This window comes from Poecilia mexicana, unplaced genomic scaffold, assembly GCF_051168715.1.
Source record: "Poecilia mexicana isolate PSO_F unplaced genomic scaffold, ASM5116871v1 scaffold_12, whole genome shotgun sequence".
NCBI lineage: Eukaryota > Metazoa > Chordata > Actinopteri > Cyprinodontiformes > Poeciliidae > Poecilia > Poecilia mexicana.
The window spans coordinates 27,465,001-27,477,865 of record NW_028263381.1 but is presented as its reverse complement, the minus strand read 5'-3'; the positions used below and the strand labels follow the sequence as shown (position 1 = coordinate 27,477,865).

Genomic DNA, 12,865 nt, shown 5'->3' with positions numbered 1-12,865 from the left:
CACATGATGCTGCTGCTGCTTCACATGATGCTGCTGCTGCTTCACATGATGCTGCTGCTTCACATGATGCTGCTGCTGCTTCACATGATGCTGCTGCTGCTTCACATGATGCTGCTGCTGCTTCACATGATGCTGCTGCTTCACATGATGCTGCTGCTGCTTCACAAGATGCTGCTGCTGCTTCACATGATGCTGCTGCTTCACAAGATGCTGCTGCTTCACATGATGCTGCTGCTTCACAAGATGCTGCTGCTTCACATGATGCTGCTGCTTCACATGATGCTGCTGCTTCACAAGATGCTGCTGCTGCTTCACAAGATGCTGCTGCTGCTTCACAAGATGCTGCTGCTTCACAAGATGCTGCTGCTGCTTCACAAGATGCTGCTGCTTCACAAGATGCTGCTGCTTCACATGATGCTGCTGCTTCACAAGATGCTGCTGCTTCACATGATGCTGCTGCTTCACATGATGCTGCTGCTTCACATGATGCTGCTGCTTCACAAGATGCTGCTGCTTCACATGATGCTGCTGCTGCTTCACATGATGCTGCTGCTGCTTCACATGATGCTGCTGCTTCACATGATGCTGCTGCTGCTTCACATGATGCTGCTGCTTCACAAGATGCTGCTGCTTCACATGATGCTGCTGCTTCACAAGATGCTGCTGCTTCACATGATGCTGCTGCTTCACAAGATGCTGCTGCTTCACATGATGCTGCTGCTTCACAAGATGCTGCTGCTTCACATGATGCTGCTGCTTCACATGATGCTGCTGCTTCACAAGATGCTGCTGCTTCACATGATGCTGCTGCTTCACATGATGCTGCTGCTTCACATGATGCTGCTGCTTCACAAGATGCTGCTGGTTCACATGATGCTGCTGCTGCTTCACAAGATGCTGCTGCTTCACATGATGCTGCTGCTTCACAAGATGCTGCTGGTTCACATGATGCTGCTGCTGCTTCACAAGATGCTGCTGCTTCACATGATGCTGCTGCTTCACAAGATGCTGCTGCTTCACATGATGCTGCTGCTTCACATGATGCTGCTGCTTCACAATATGCTGCTGCTGCTTCACATGATGCTGCTGCTTCACATGATGCTGCTGCTTCACATGATGCTGCTGCTTCACATGATGCTGCTGCTTCACAAGATGCTGCTGCTTCACATGATGCTGCTGCTTCACATGATGCTGCTGCTTCACATGATGCTGCTGCTTCACATGATGCTGCTGCTGCTTCACAAGATGCTGCTGCTGCTTCACAAGATGCTGCTGCTGCTTCACATGATGCTGCTTCACATGATGCTGCTGCTTCACATGATGATGCTGCTGCTTCACAATATGCTGCTGCTGCTTCACAAGATGCTGCTGCTGCTTCACAATATGCTGCTGCTGCTTCACATGATGCTGCTGCTTCACATGATGCTGCTGCTTCACATGATGCTGCTGCTGCTTCACATGATGCTGCTGCTGCTTCACAAGATGCTGCTGCTTCACATGATGCTGCTGCTTCACAAGATGCTGCTGCTTCACATGATGCTGCTGCTTCACAAGATGCTGCTGCTTCACATGATGCTGCTGCTTCACATGATGCTGCTGCTTCACAAGATGCTGCTGCTTCACATGATGCTGCTGCTTCACATGATGCTGCTGCTTCACATGATGCTGCTGCTTCACATGATGATGCTGCTTCACAAGATGCTGCTGCTTCACATGATGCTGCTGCTGCTTCACAAGATGCTGCTGCTGCTTCACAAGATGCTGCTGCTGCTTCACATGATGCTGCTTCACATGATGCTGCTGCTTCACATGATGATGCTGCTGCTTCACAATATGCTGCTGCTGCTTCACAAGATGCTGCTGCTGCTTCACAATATGCTGCTGCTTCACATGATGCTGCTGCTTCACATGATGCTGCTGCTTCACATGATGCTGCTGCTTCACAAGATGCTGCTGCTGCTTCACAAGATGCTGCTGCTGCTTCACAAGATGCTGCTGCTGCTTCACAAGATGCTGCTGCTGCTTCACAAGATGCTGCTGCTTCACATGATGCTGCAGCACCATCTGATGCTGCAGCATCATGGACTTCCTTGCAGCTCAGCTGAAAGCAGAACTTGTCGTCTTGTTTCTCTTCTGCAGCCTGGAGGGATGCAGCTGCAGCAAGACCCTGGGGTCAGAGGTCAGCCAGCAGGGAGCTGCAGCAGAACCTGATTTAAATAAATTCATGTCAACCAGAATCAGAACCAGAAATAGCAGCTGGTGGTCACATGATGCCATCAGCAGAGACCACAGAGCTATCAGCTGCAGCGATCAGAACCTGCAGCAGAACCGGCTCAGAGTCTAACCCGACCCACTAACCACTTCCTGTCTGTCTGAGCTTCTTTGTTTGGAAACGAGGCCAAGATGAAGATGAGACACCCTGAGCTGCCGTCGACAGGAAAACGGGTCACATGATCACCAGAAACTTCTGACCCAATCAGGCCTCAGCCTCGGTTCTGCTGGGCCTGGCTGTGGTTCTGTCTCCATGGATACAGCATCCTCTGCTCCAGGGCATGCTGGGAAAGCAGCGGGTGAGCCAGGTCGATTCTGGTTCTGTTAGGGAACCAGAACCGACCTGTTCAGATGAAACTAAACGATGTTCAACATGCTGTTCTGACAGAACCGGAACCAGAACCTGAACAGAACCTTCCTCTGCTGGGTGCAGATGTTTGGATCCAACATGAAAATTCACAAAGAGAAAAACAATAACTCATGAATTATTGCTCTGGGTAAAAACAGGAACGTTTCCCGTTTCTCACTGATCCTGAACGCATCTCCAGCTCAGACAGTTCTGGTTCTGGTTCTGGTTCTGGTCCAAACTCTAAAGAGTAGAGCAGAGAAACAGAAACTACAGCAAGAAATAAACATAATAAAGTTTAAACACTCAGGAGTGAAACAGGACTGGTCTAATCAAAGTAAGGAACAAAGAGTAACAACCAAACCTGAAGTCAACCGAGGATCCTGATGGGCCCCATCGTTCTCTGAGATCCATTCAGACTGAAACTTTCCTCCTTCCTGCTCTGACAGGAAGTCCAACATTCAAAACGCCTCAGCCGTGAAGCTGCAGGCCGCACCATTCAGCTGAAGCCAGGAGATTCAGTCAGTTTAATGAGAAACTCAGAGAAGTTCAGAACGACCAGATAAAAACATCATCAGTTACTGATCAATATTCTGACCTGATGATTGATCTCTGAATGTGGGTCTGGTCTAATTCCTGGAGCATCATCACCTTGGCAGGCTGAAGGTCACTTCCCCTGACCTCTGACCCCAGGAGTTCACAGCGATAAAAGGAAAACACTGTAAAGCTGAGATGAAACTTCAGGTGGAAACTAGAAGACGTTTTAGTTCATAGAAACTTTTCAAACTGGTTCTGATTCGCTGCGATCCAGAGAGTTCAGAGCCGTCTCCATGGAGACGGGTCCAGCTCTGCAGGTGGTTCTGTGGCAGGGAGTCGGTGGGAGGAACCGGGCCTGGCTGGTTCTGTGTGGGCGGTTGCTGTGGTTACCGTGCTGCGTTCAGGAGGCGAGAAAATCCTGGAGAAGGAAAACATCCCAGAGGAACCGGGAGGAAGCTGTGTGGGTCCAGGAGGTTCTGCCTCTCCGACCTGAACCGGCTGTTCGGGCCTCTGCTGCTGCAGCTCCAGCGCAGCGCTCTCCCCGCCCCCACCAAACCACAGGCTGAGGTTCGTATCTCGGCTCAGCATCAAAAACATCTTCAGCTGCGGTTTGGAGTCTCTGCTGCCGCTCAGGTTCTGACGGATCCGAAGAGTTTAGAGGAAACATTCCGGATCGGAAGGCGACGGCAGGAGAAACCTCGGAGCTTCTACTGCCACTGAGCAGCAAACTTCACCTCAGCGCCGCCCAACAAGACAAACGGACCTGGTAGCAGTTCAAAGACGCAGCATCATGAAAATATACTTTAACTATTCCCTTATCAAAACTAACCTGGAATGTTGCCTTGATTCTTTCAAGGCATGTTTAAGACATCCTTTAATCTCCATGGCGACCATTCAGCTGCTAAATGCCTGGGCGGGCCTAGCCCCGCCTCCGAGATGGAGCTCCTCCCCCTCCCAGCTCCTCCAGACTAGCCAGCAGCAATTAGCAACCATCTGCTGAGCTCATTATAGGAGCTGCTGCTCAGAGCAACGCTGGTGAAAACATTAAAGGATTAATAGAGCAGCCATGTTGGAATGACTTCCTGGAGGCGGAGCTTCAGGAAGAGCAGAGCTTCTAGAGACAGAGACCTAATTTCAAGGCGTTAAATCAGGAAGTCAGATTTATTAAAGTCATATTTGATGTGTAACACAGTTACACGGCCCCGCCCCTTTAATGTCCAGTAAAATCCTCTGAGGAAGTTTCATGCTTTTGTATCTACCAAACCCTGACCTGATCCCGGACCGAGTCGTTGCCATGGCGATCCATAAAGGTGTCTGACCATGGGATAGCTGGTCTTAATGTGATCTGACTCAGACAGAAACATTCCTGCTCTTTTATTTCTCCATGTCTGACTTTGTTCAGAGAAATAAAAAAGGCCATAATGATATTAACATGAGCAGAAAACTGAGTCCAGCTCCTTTCAGCATTTCAACATTTATTCAGAATTCATAAATCAGAGAAACTTTCAGTGTGTTCAGCTCCAACCGCTGCAGAAATGGATCCATGAAGGAGGAGAAGATTCAAGCCTGAAGTGAATAAATGTGGCTCTGCAGGACGTCCCTCCTGCAGAGCGTCTGCAGAGCCAGACGAGGAGCCGCAGCAGCCGGAGCGTTTGAAGCCAGGCTGCAGCTTCCTGCTCCTCCTCTTCCTCCTCGCCTTCATCAGGCCTGCAGCTTCAACCTGCTGCTGCGTTTCTGAAGAAAGGTGATGCAAGCCGTGCAAGCGGGGCTCCACTTGTTGAGAAATGACTTGTCACCACATCCTCTTCCTCCAGCTTCATCCTCTGACAACAACAAGCAGCTCCAGCTGAGCAGAGGCTGCTCTGCAGCGGGCCGGGCCTGCAGCGCCCCCTGCTGGGAGACACGGGGCCTGCAGCGCCCCCTGCTGGGAGACACGGGGCCTGCAGCGCCCCCTGCTGGGAGACACGGGGCCTGCAGCGCCCCCTGCTGGGAGACACGGGGCCTGCAGCGCCCCCTGCTGGGAGACACGGGGCCTGCAGCGCCCCCTGCTGGGAGACACGGGGCCTGCAGCGCCCCCTGCTGGGAGACACGGGGCCTGCAGCGCCCCCTGCTGGGAGACACGGGGCCTGCAGCGCCCCCTGTCAGAGTAAAAATAACCGTCCAAGTTTGTAAAAAATCTGCTGACATGCTGAGTAACTTATCGATGATCAATAATTTAATATTTAAAAGATGCATCATCAGACAGACATTTCTCTGTTTTAAGGACCAAAATGAAAACGATTCATTTTGTAAAATAACAAAATGAGGCAGAAGAAAACTTTTCCAAACCACTTTTTTCTTTCAATATAAAAGTTATGAAATTTAATAAAAACTGCAGGTTTAGAACCAGTTGACACGTTGGACTCGTTGGACATGTTGGACACATTGGACACGTTGGACACGTTGGACATGTTGGACACGTTGGACACGTTGGACATGTTGGACACATTGGACATGTTGGACACGTTGGACACGTTGGACATGTTGGACACATTGGACATGTTGGACACGTTGGACCGTTGGACATGTTGGACATGTTGGACACATTGGACATGTTGGACACGTTGGACACATTGGACATGTTGGACATGTTGGACACATTGAACATGTTGGACACGTTGGACACATTGGACATGTTGGACACATTGGACATGTTGGACACGTTGGACACATTGGACATGTTGGACATGTTGGACACGTTGGACACATTGGACATGTTGGACACGTTGGACACATTGGACATGTTGGACATGTTGGACACATTGGACATGTTGGACACGTTGGACAGTTGGACACGTCCCACCCTACAGACTCAGTCTGACTGTCAGTGGCGTTTAAGAAACTATGAAAATCACGGACAGTTTAGAAACATGCAGCGCCATTGTCCTCATTGTCCTCATTGTCCTCCCATCACTTCCTGTCCACTTCTTCTTCGTGGTTGGCGCCAGCGGCAACATCCGGTTGTTGATCATGTGACTCCTGTGAACTCAATGTTTCTGTTGCAGTTTTATGAAATGCTCAATTCAAACGGAGAAAAACTTTATCCAGAAATCTGGTTCGTTACCGCAGAGTTTCTATTAAAGCAAATTTATTTTCAAAATGTCTTCATTCTGGACAGGTGGACAGGTGAAGGTACCGCCTACGAGTCAGTGGGAGTAGAACGGTACCGGAGGCCGGTACCGTGTCGGTTCTAATCGGCTGATCGCTGCTGAGCAGAGACAACATGTCTTCCTCATTGTCTCCTCCTCTTCATCAACCAGAACCTCTGATGAACAGAACTTTGGCCCGGTTCTCAGACTCTCAGGATTTCGCTGGCTGCTGTTGGTGGTTTGGACCTGAGCGGGTCGGCGGGCCGATGCAGAACCCTGCTGTGGTTCCGGGTGGGTCTGTGGGTTCCCACAGGATGCCTGCTGGCGGCACCTGGCGGCAGGTAGACCGCAGACGGAGCCTCAGCGGCTGCAGCTGCTCCAACTGCCGCGGCGGCGCTGGGAACCGCTGAGTTTCTGCTTCACAGCTTGAAACGAACTGCTGGTGGTTCTACAGGAAACACGGCCCGTCCGGGACCGGAAGAGGTTCTGATCCGGCATCCAGGTTCCTCACAAAGACGTCGGAGCAGATAAACATGGCGGACAGCGCCATAGTAACACTTCATTACCCATAATCCATCTGGACTCAGAGCGACCTGAGCCGTCTTCTCCCGGGATCTCCTGGTGTTTGTACCGATTGTAGTTCGATTCGGTCCGGTTCGGTCCGGCTGACTTCCCACATCAGGCTCTCCTGGATCATCACAAACATAATAACTGTTATTAACCATCAAACCTCCAGCTGGACCCGGTTCTCCTGGGTTCTGGAGGGATCCGTCCCGGAATGGCCCAGAACTTTTCCTGAGTGGGTTCTGGTTCTGTGCAACATTCAGGAAACGCAGGAAATATCTAGAACAGAATCCAGATTAAAGTTTGAGTTCTGCTGTTGGTCCACCTGCTACTCAGGTGAGGAAACAGGAAGCGTTATGGGATGGACAGGAAGTGTTATGGGATGGACAGGAAGTGTTATGGGATGGACAGGAAGTGTTATGGGATGGACAGGAAGTGTTATGGGATGGACAGGAAGCGTTATGGGATGGACAGGAAGCGTTATGGGATGGACAGGAAGCGTTATGGGATGGACAGGAAGTGTTATGGGATGGACAGGAAGTGTTATGGGATGGACAGGAAGTGTTATGGGATGGACAGGAAGCGTTATGGGATGGACAGGAAGTGTTATGGGATGGACAGGAAGTGTTATGGGATGGACAGGAAGTGTTATGGGATGGACAGGAAGTGTTATGGGATGGACAGGAAGCGTTATGGGATGGATGCCCAGCAGATTAAGTTTTTTAATACATTTATGAATTCATGACGGGCTGCACAGTGGTGCAGTGGTAGAGCTGTTGCCTTGCAGCAAGAAGGTTCTGGGTTCGATTCCCAGCCCCGTCTCCATGTTTTCTCTGGTTTCCTCCACAGTCCAGAAACACGACTGTTGGGTTAACTGGTCTCTCTAAATCCTCCCTAGGTGTGTGTAGTTGTGTGTGTGTGTGTGTGTGTGGTTGTGTGTCCTGCCTGTCTCTGTGTTGCCCTGCGACAGACTGGTGACCCGTCCAGGTGACCCGTCCAGGTGACCCCGCCTCTCGCCTAGAATGTTAGCTGGAGAGGCAGCAGCACCTCCTGACCCCACTACAGAAAATAGGTGGATGGATGAATTCATACAGGAAGTCCAGTGAAAAGTTCTGCAGTTTGAATAACCCGACTAAACTCAAAGTATTACACAGAAACATTAAAACCTTTATTACAGATGATGACAGAAAGTTCAGCTGGTTTAAATATTTTGCACATTAGTGTTAGCTGGAGGAATCACACAGGAAGCAGACTAACATGCTTTTATTTTGGTAACTTCTGGTTCTGATTAGTGAGAAATCTGGAGGACGAAGAGTTCTGATTGGTTTAGAGTTCTGGTTCTGGTTCTGGTTGAGACAGAGGGGTGGGGGGGCCGGATCTTCTACCCAACATCCATCTGGAAGAACCTGGAAGTGACCTTTAACCCTCCTAGGTCACTGGCTCCGCCTCCTTCCTCGAACTAAACCTAAAGAGGAGCAGAACCGGGCCGAACCAGACCGAATTCTGCTGGAGGGTCAGAGATCGACCTGGAAGATCCAGAGGAAGGAGATGAAGGCTGGTGCCGAGCGTCAGTCTGAGGGGGTGGGGCCACACCGGACCAGGAAGTCCAGCCCCAGGGAGGCGGGGTCAGACCCGGACCAGGAAGTCCAGCCCCAGGGAGGCGGGGTCAGACCCGGACCAGGAAGTCCAGCCCCAGGAGGCGGGGTCAGACCCGGACCAGGAAGTCCAGCCCCAGGAGGCGGGGTCAGACCCGGACCAGGAAGTCCAGCCCCAGGGAGGCGGGGTCAGACCCGGACCAGGAAGTCCAGCCCCAGGGAGGCGGGGTCAGACCCGGACCAGGAAGTCCAGCCCCAGGGAGGCGGGGTCAGACCCGGACCAGGAAGTCCAGCCCCAGGGAGGCGGGGTCAGACCCGGACCAGGAAGTCCAGCCCCAGGAGGCGGGGTCAGACCCGGACCAGGAAGTCCAGCCCCAGGGAGGCGGGGTCAGACCCGGACCAGGAAGTCCAGCCCCAGGAGGCGGGGTCAGACCCGGACCAGGAAGTCCAGCCCCAGGGAGGCGGGGTCAGACCCGGACCAGGAAGTCCAGCCCCAGGGAGGCGGGGTCAGACCCGGACCAGGAAGTCCAGCCCCAGGGAGGCGGGGATGTGCACGGCCTCCAGGCTGAGGGCGGACGGGGCGTAGGGGAACAGGACGGGGAAGGTGTGCTTGGTGTCCAGCAGCAGCTGCGGCGGGTCGTTCCTCTCCTGGAGGACGCTCTGCAGAGACAAGCAGAAAACACACAAGTTCCTCCTGAACTCTTGTGGTTTCACTTGGTGAACATGTCTGAGGAATCAGGTCCCAGACTTTGACTAGGTCGGTTTCAGCTCAGACTGACCTGAATGTTTCTGATGAAGGACACGGTGACTCGCTCCTCGAACTCGTTCAGAGGCGTGTAGAGGTTCAGGATCTTCACGATCTGCAGGAATCAGACAGGAAGTGGTCACAACCTGCTCCCATGTTCAGGTCCACCAGTCGGCTAACTGGGAGAATGTTACAGATGTTTCTTTTCTAAACTCGACTCCATCAGCTGACCTTCCTCAGCCAACAGGACTCTGGAGGTCCACACGGTTCTGTTCTTGGTTCTAATTGTTTGTGTTTTCCTGCTTTTCATTCATCATTTCATAAAAGCTTCATCTCTGTTCTGTTTATGATCTTCATGTTTCTTTGACTCCCTTTATATTCAGGACGTTTTTGGAGTCGACCAACTTTTGTGACAGTAAACCTAAACGGTGGAAACGCGTCAAGGTGCTGCTCAGATCCAGCAAATCAAGACTTTACTGTTGGATCACGAACTAAAAGTGTTTTTAATTCATCGTGATCCATTCAGAGCTGAGCAGCCAGGTGAGGAGCTGAACCTGATGAACCTGATGAACCTGATGAACCTGATGAACCTGATGAACCTGATGAACCCTGATGACCCTCTGACCTGCTGAACCTGATGAACCTGATGAACCTCTGACCTGATGAACCTGATGAACCTGATGAACCTGATGAACCTGATGAACCCTGATGACCCTCTGACCTGCTGAACCTGATGAACCTGATGAACCTCTGACCTGATGAACCTGATGAACCTGATGAACCTGATGAACCTGATGAACCTGATGAACCTCTGACCTGATGAACCTGATGAACCTGATGAACCTGATGAACCTGATGAACCTGATGAACCTCTGACCTGATGAACCTGATGAACCTGATGAACCTGATGAACCTGATGAACCTGATGAACCTGATGAACCTGATGAACCCTGATGACCCTCTGACCTGCTGAACCTGATGAACCTGATGAACCTCTGACCTGATGAACCTGATGAACCTGATGAACCTCTGACCTGATGAACCTGATGAACCTGATGAACCTGATGAACCTGATGAACCTGATGAACCCTGATGACCCTCTGACCTGCTGAACCTGATGAACCTGATGAACCTGATGAACCTGATGAACCTCTGACCTGATGAACCTGATGAACCTGATGAACCTGATGAACCTGATGAACCTCTGACCTGATGAACCTGATGAACCTGATGACCCTCTGACCTGATGAACCTGATGAACCTGATGAACCTGATGAACCTGATGAACCTCTGACCTGATGAACCTGATGAACCTGATGAACCTGATGAACCTGATGAACCTCTGACCTAATGACCCACTGACCTGCTGCACGGTCAGAGCCGTGCACAGCGAGCAGATGGCCTCGGCGTCCTGAGACGTTTTCTTCTTGACCTGCAGCAGCTGGGCGGCCTGGATGATGGGCTCCAGCGTGGCCGAAGCTTTGCTCTGGAACAGGTTGTTGGCTCGCAGCCACTCCTCCAGCTGACTGGTGTTGTACCTGAACAATCAGACAGGGGGCAGCGGTCAGACTCCAGCGGTCGGACCTGAACCTCCGGTCTGAGTTCTGGTGGTACCTGAGCTGCATGCCGGTGCTCCAGGAGCAGACGTCCTTTCGCAGCAGCAGGTTGTTGAGGGTGAAGGCGTTGATGCAGTGGAAGAGCTGGCGGACCACCTGGCCCACCACCTCGGGGTCCAGTCCGTGGTCCCTCATGATGCTGTGGAACTGGCTGAGCTGCCGGATGAGGCCCTGCAGGGTGTAGGTGGTGGGCCCGTCCGCGTCCGTGTCCATGCTGGACGAGCGGTTCCTGTAGCCCATGGACTTGACTCCGGCCAGGCTGGGGATGCTCTCGCTCTCCAACATGGCCGACACTGAGGGGTAGAGATATGGGTCAGAACCTTCAGGTCCAGAAAGAGACCCATCTGGTGAACCTGATGACTGATCCTCATGACTGAGATGGAAACCAGAAACCAGGGGGTCCAATGTGGGTCCTGGAGGCCCGGCATTTATTCTCTGCCTGGTTTGGGACGGCTGAGGAGAGAGACATGCAGGACCCGACCAGAACCAGAACCAACAGGGACCCAACCAGAACCAGAACCAGAACCCAGCAGGGACCCAACCAGAACCAGCAGGGACCCAACCAGAACCAGAACCCAGCAGGGACCCAACCAGAACCAGAACCAGCAGGGACCCATCCAGAACCAACAGGGACCCAACCAGAACCAACAGGGACCCAACCAGAACCAGCAGGGACCCAACCAGAACCAACAGGGACCCATCCAGAACCAGCAGGGACCCAACCAGAACCAACAGGGACCCAACCAGAACCAGCAGGGACCCAACCAGAACCAACAGGGACCCATCCAGAACCAGCAGGGACCCAACCAGAACCAGCAGGGACCCAACCAGAACCAGCAGGGACCCAACCAGAACCAGCAGGGACCCAACCAGAACCAGCAGGGACCCAACCAGAACCAACAGGGACCCAACCAGAACCAGCAGGGACCCAACCAGAACCAACAGGGACCCATCCAGAACCAGCAGGGACCCAACCAGAACCAGCAGGGACCCAACCAGAACCAGCAGGGACCCAACCAGAACCAGCAGGGACCCAACCAGAACCAACAGGGACCCAACCAGAACCAGCAGGGACCCAACCAGAACCAGCAGGGACCCAACCAGAACCAACAGGGACCCAACCAGAACCAGCAGGGACCCAACCAGAACCAGCAGGGACCCAACCAGAACCAACAGGGACCCATCCAGAACCAACAGGGACCCATCCAGAACCAACCAGAACCTGCAGGAACCCAACCAGAACCAGAACCAACAGGGACCCAACCAGAACCAGAACCAGCAGGGACCCATCCAGAACCAACAGGGACCCAACCAGAACCAGAACCAGCAGGGACCCATCCAGAACCAACAGGGACCCAACCAGAACCAGAACCAGCAGGGACCCATCCAGAACCAACAGGGACCCAACCAGAACCAGAACCAGCAGGGACCCATCCAGAACCAACAGGGACCCAACCAGAACCAGAACCAGCAGGGACCCATCCAGAACCAGCAGGAACCCATCCAGAACCAGCAGGGACCCATCCAGAACCAGCAGGAACCCAACCAGAACCAGAACCAGAACCAGCAGGGACCCATCCAGAACCAGCAGGAACCCAACCAGAACCAGAACCAGAACCAGCAGGGACCCATCCAGAACCAGCAGGGACCCATCCAGAACCAGCAGGAACCCATCCAGAACCAACAGGGACCCATCCAGAACCAGCAGGGACCCAACCAGAACCAGAACCAGCAGGGACCCACCGATCATGGGCTGGATGATGCCCTCGGCCACCTTGATGAGCTGCTGGTAGATCTGGATGGACAGGTCGCTCAGAATCTGCCGGTACTCGGCCAGGTCAAAGTTCTTCAGGCAGTGCTCGTTCTGTTTGGCCGTGTTCTGGGTCATGAAGGCCTGGAGGAGAAGCAGACAGATGATGTCAGAGGAGGAGGCGTTCCTGGCGTTCCTGGCGTTCCTGGCATTCCTGGCGCTCCTCAGACGGAGCAGCTCACCTCCTCGCCGCTGTACTGCTTCAGGCAGTGCAGCAGGCGGCTGCTGTTGGCCAACCAGAACGACATCATCT

At 52.8% G+C, this 12,865-nt stretch overlaps 1 protein-coding gene across 3 annotated transcripts in view; it reads right to left on the bottom strand.

The window, feature by feature from the left end:
- Positions 1 to 7,992: 7,992 nt before the first annotated feature.
- The window catches only part of myo5b (myosin VB), a 38,405-nt gene continuing 33,532 nt past the window's right edge, over positions 7,993 to 12,865 (bottom strand). For all 3 annotated transcript variants that reach the window (XM_088011256.1, XM_088011255.1, XM_088011257.1), the window contains 6 exons: positions 12,795 to 12,865; positions 12,546 to 12,696; positions 10,801 to 11,095; positions 10,550 to 10,724; positions 9,221 to 9,301; positions 7,993 to 9,101 (listed from right to left, as the gene is read on the bottom strand). The exon at positions 12,795 to 12,865 is cut by the window's right edge and continues 19 nt beyond it. In XM_088011256.1, coding sequence (XP_087867382.1) covers positions 8,949 to 9,101; positions 9,221 to 9,301; positions 10,550 to 10,724; positions 10,801 to 11,095; positions 12,546 to 12,696; positions 12,795 to 12,865 — 926 coding nt within the window. In that variant the 3' untranslated portion in view covers positions 7,993 to 8,948. The remainder of the gene's footprint in view (positions 9,102 to 9,220; positions 9,302 to 10,549; positions 10,725 to 10,800; positions 11,096 to 12,545; positions 12,697 to 12,794) is intronic.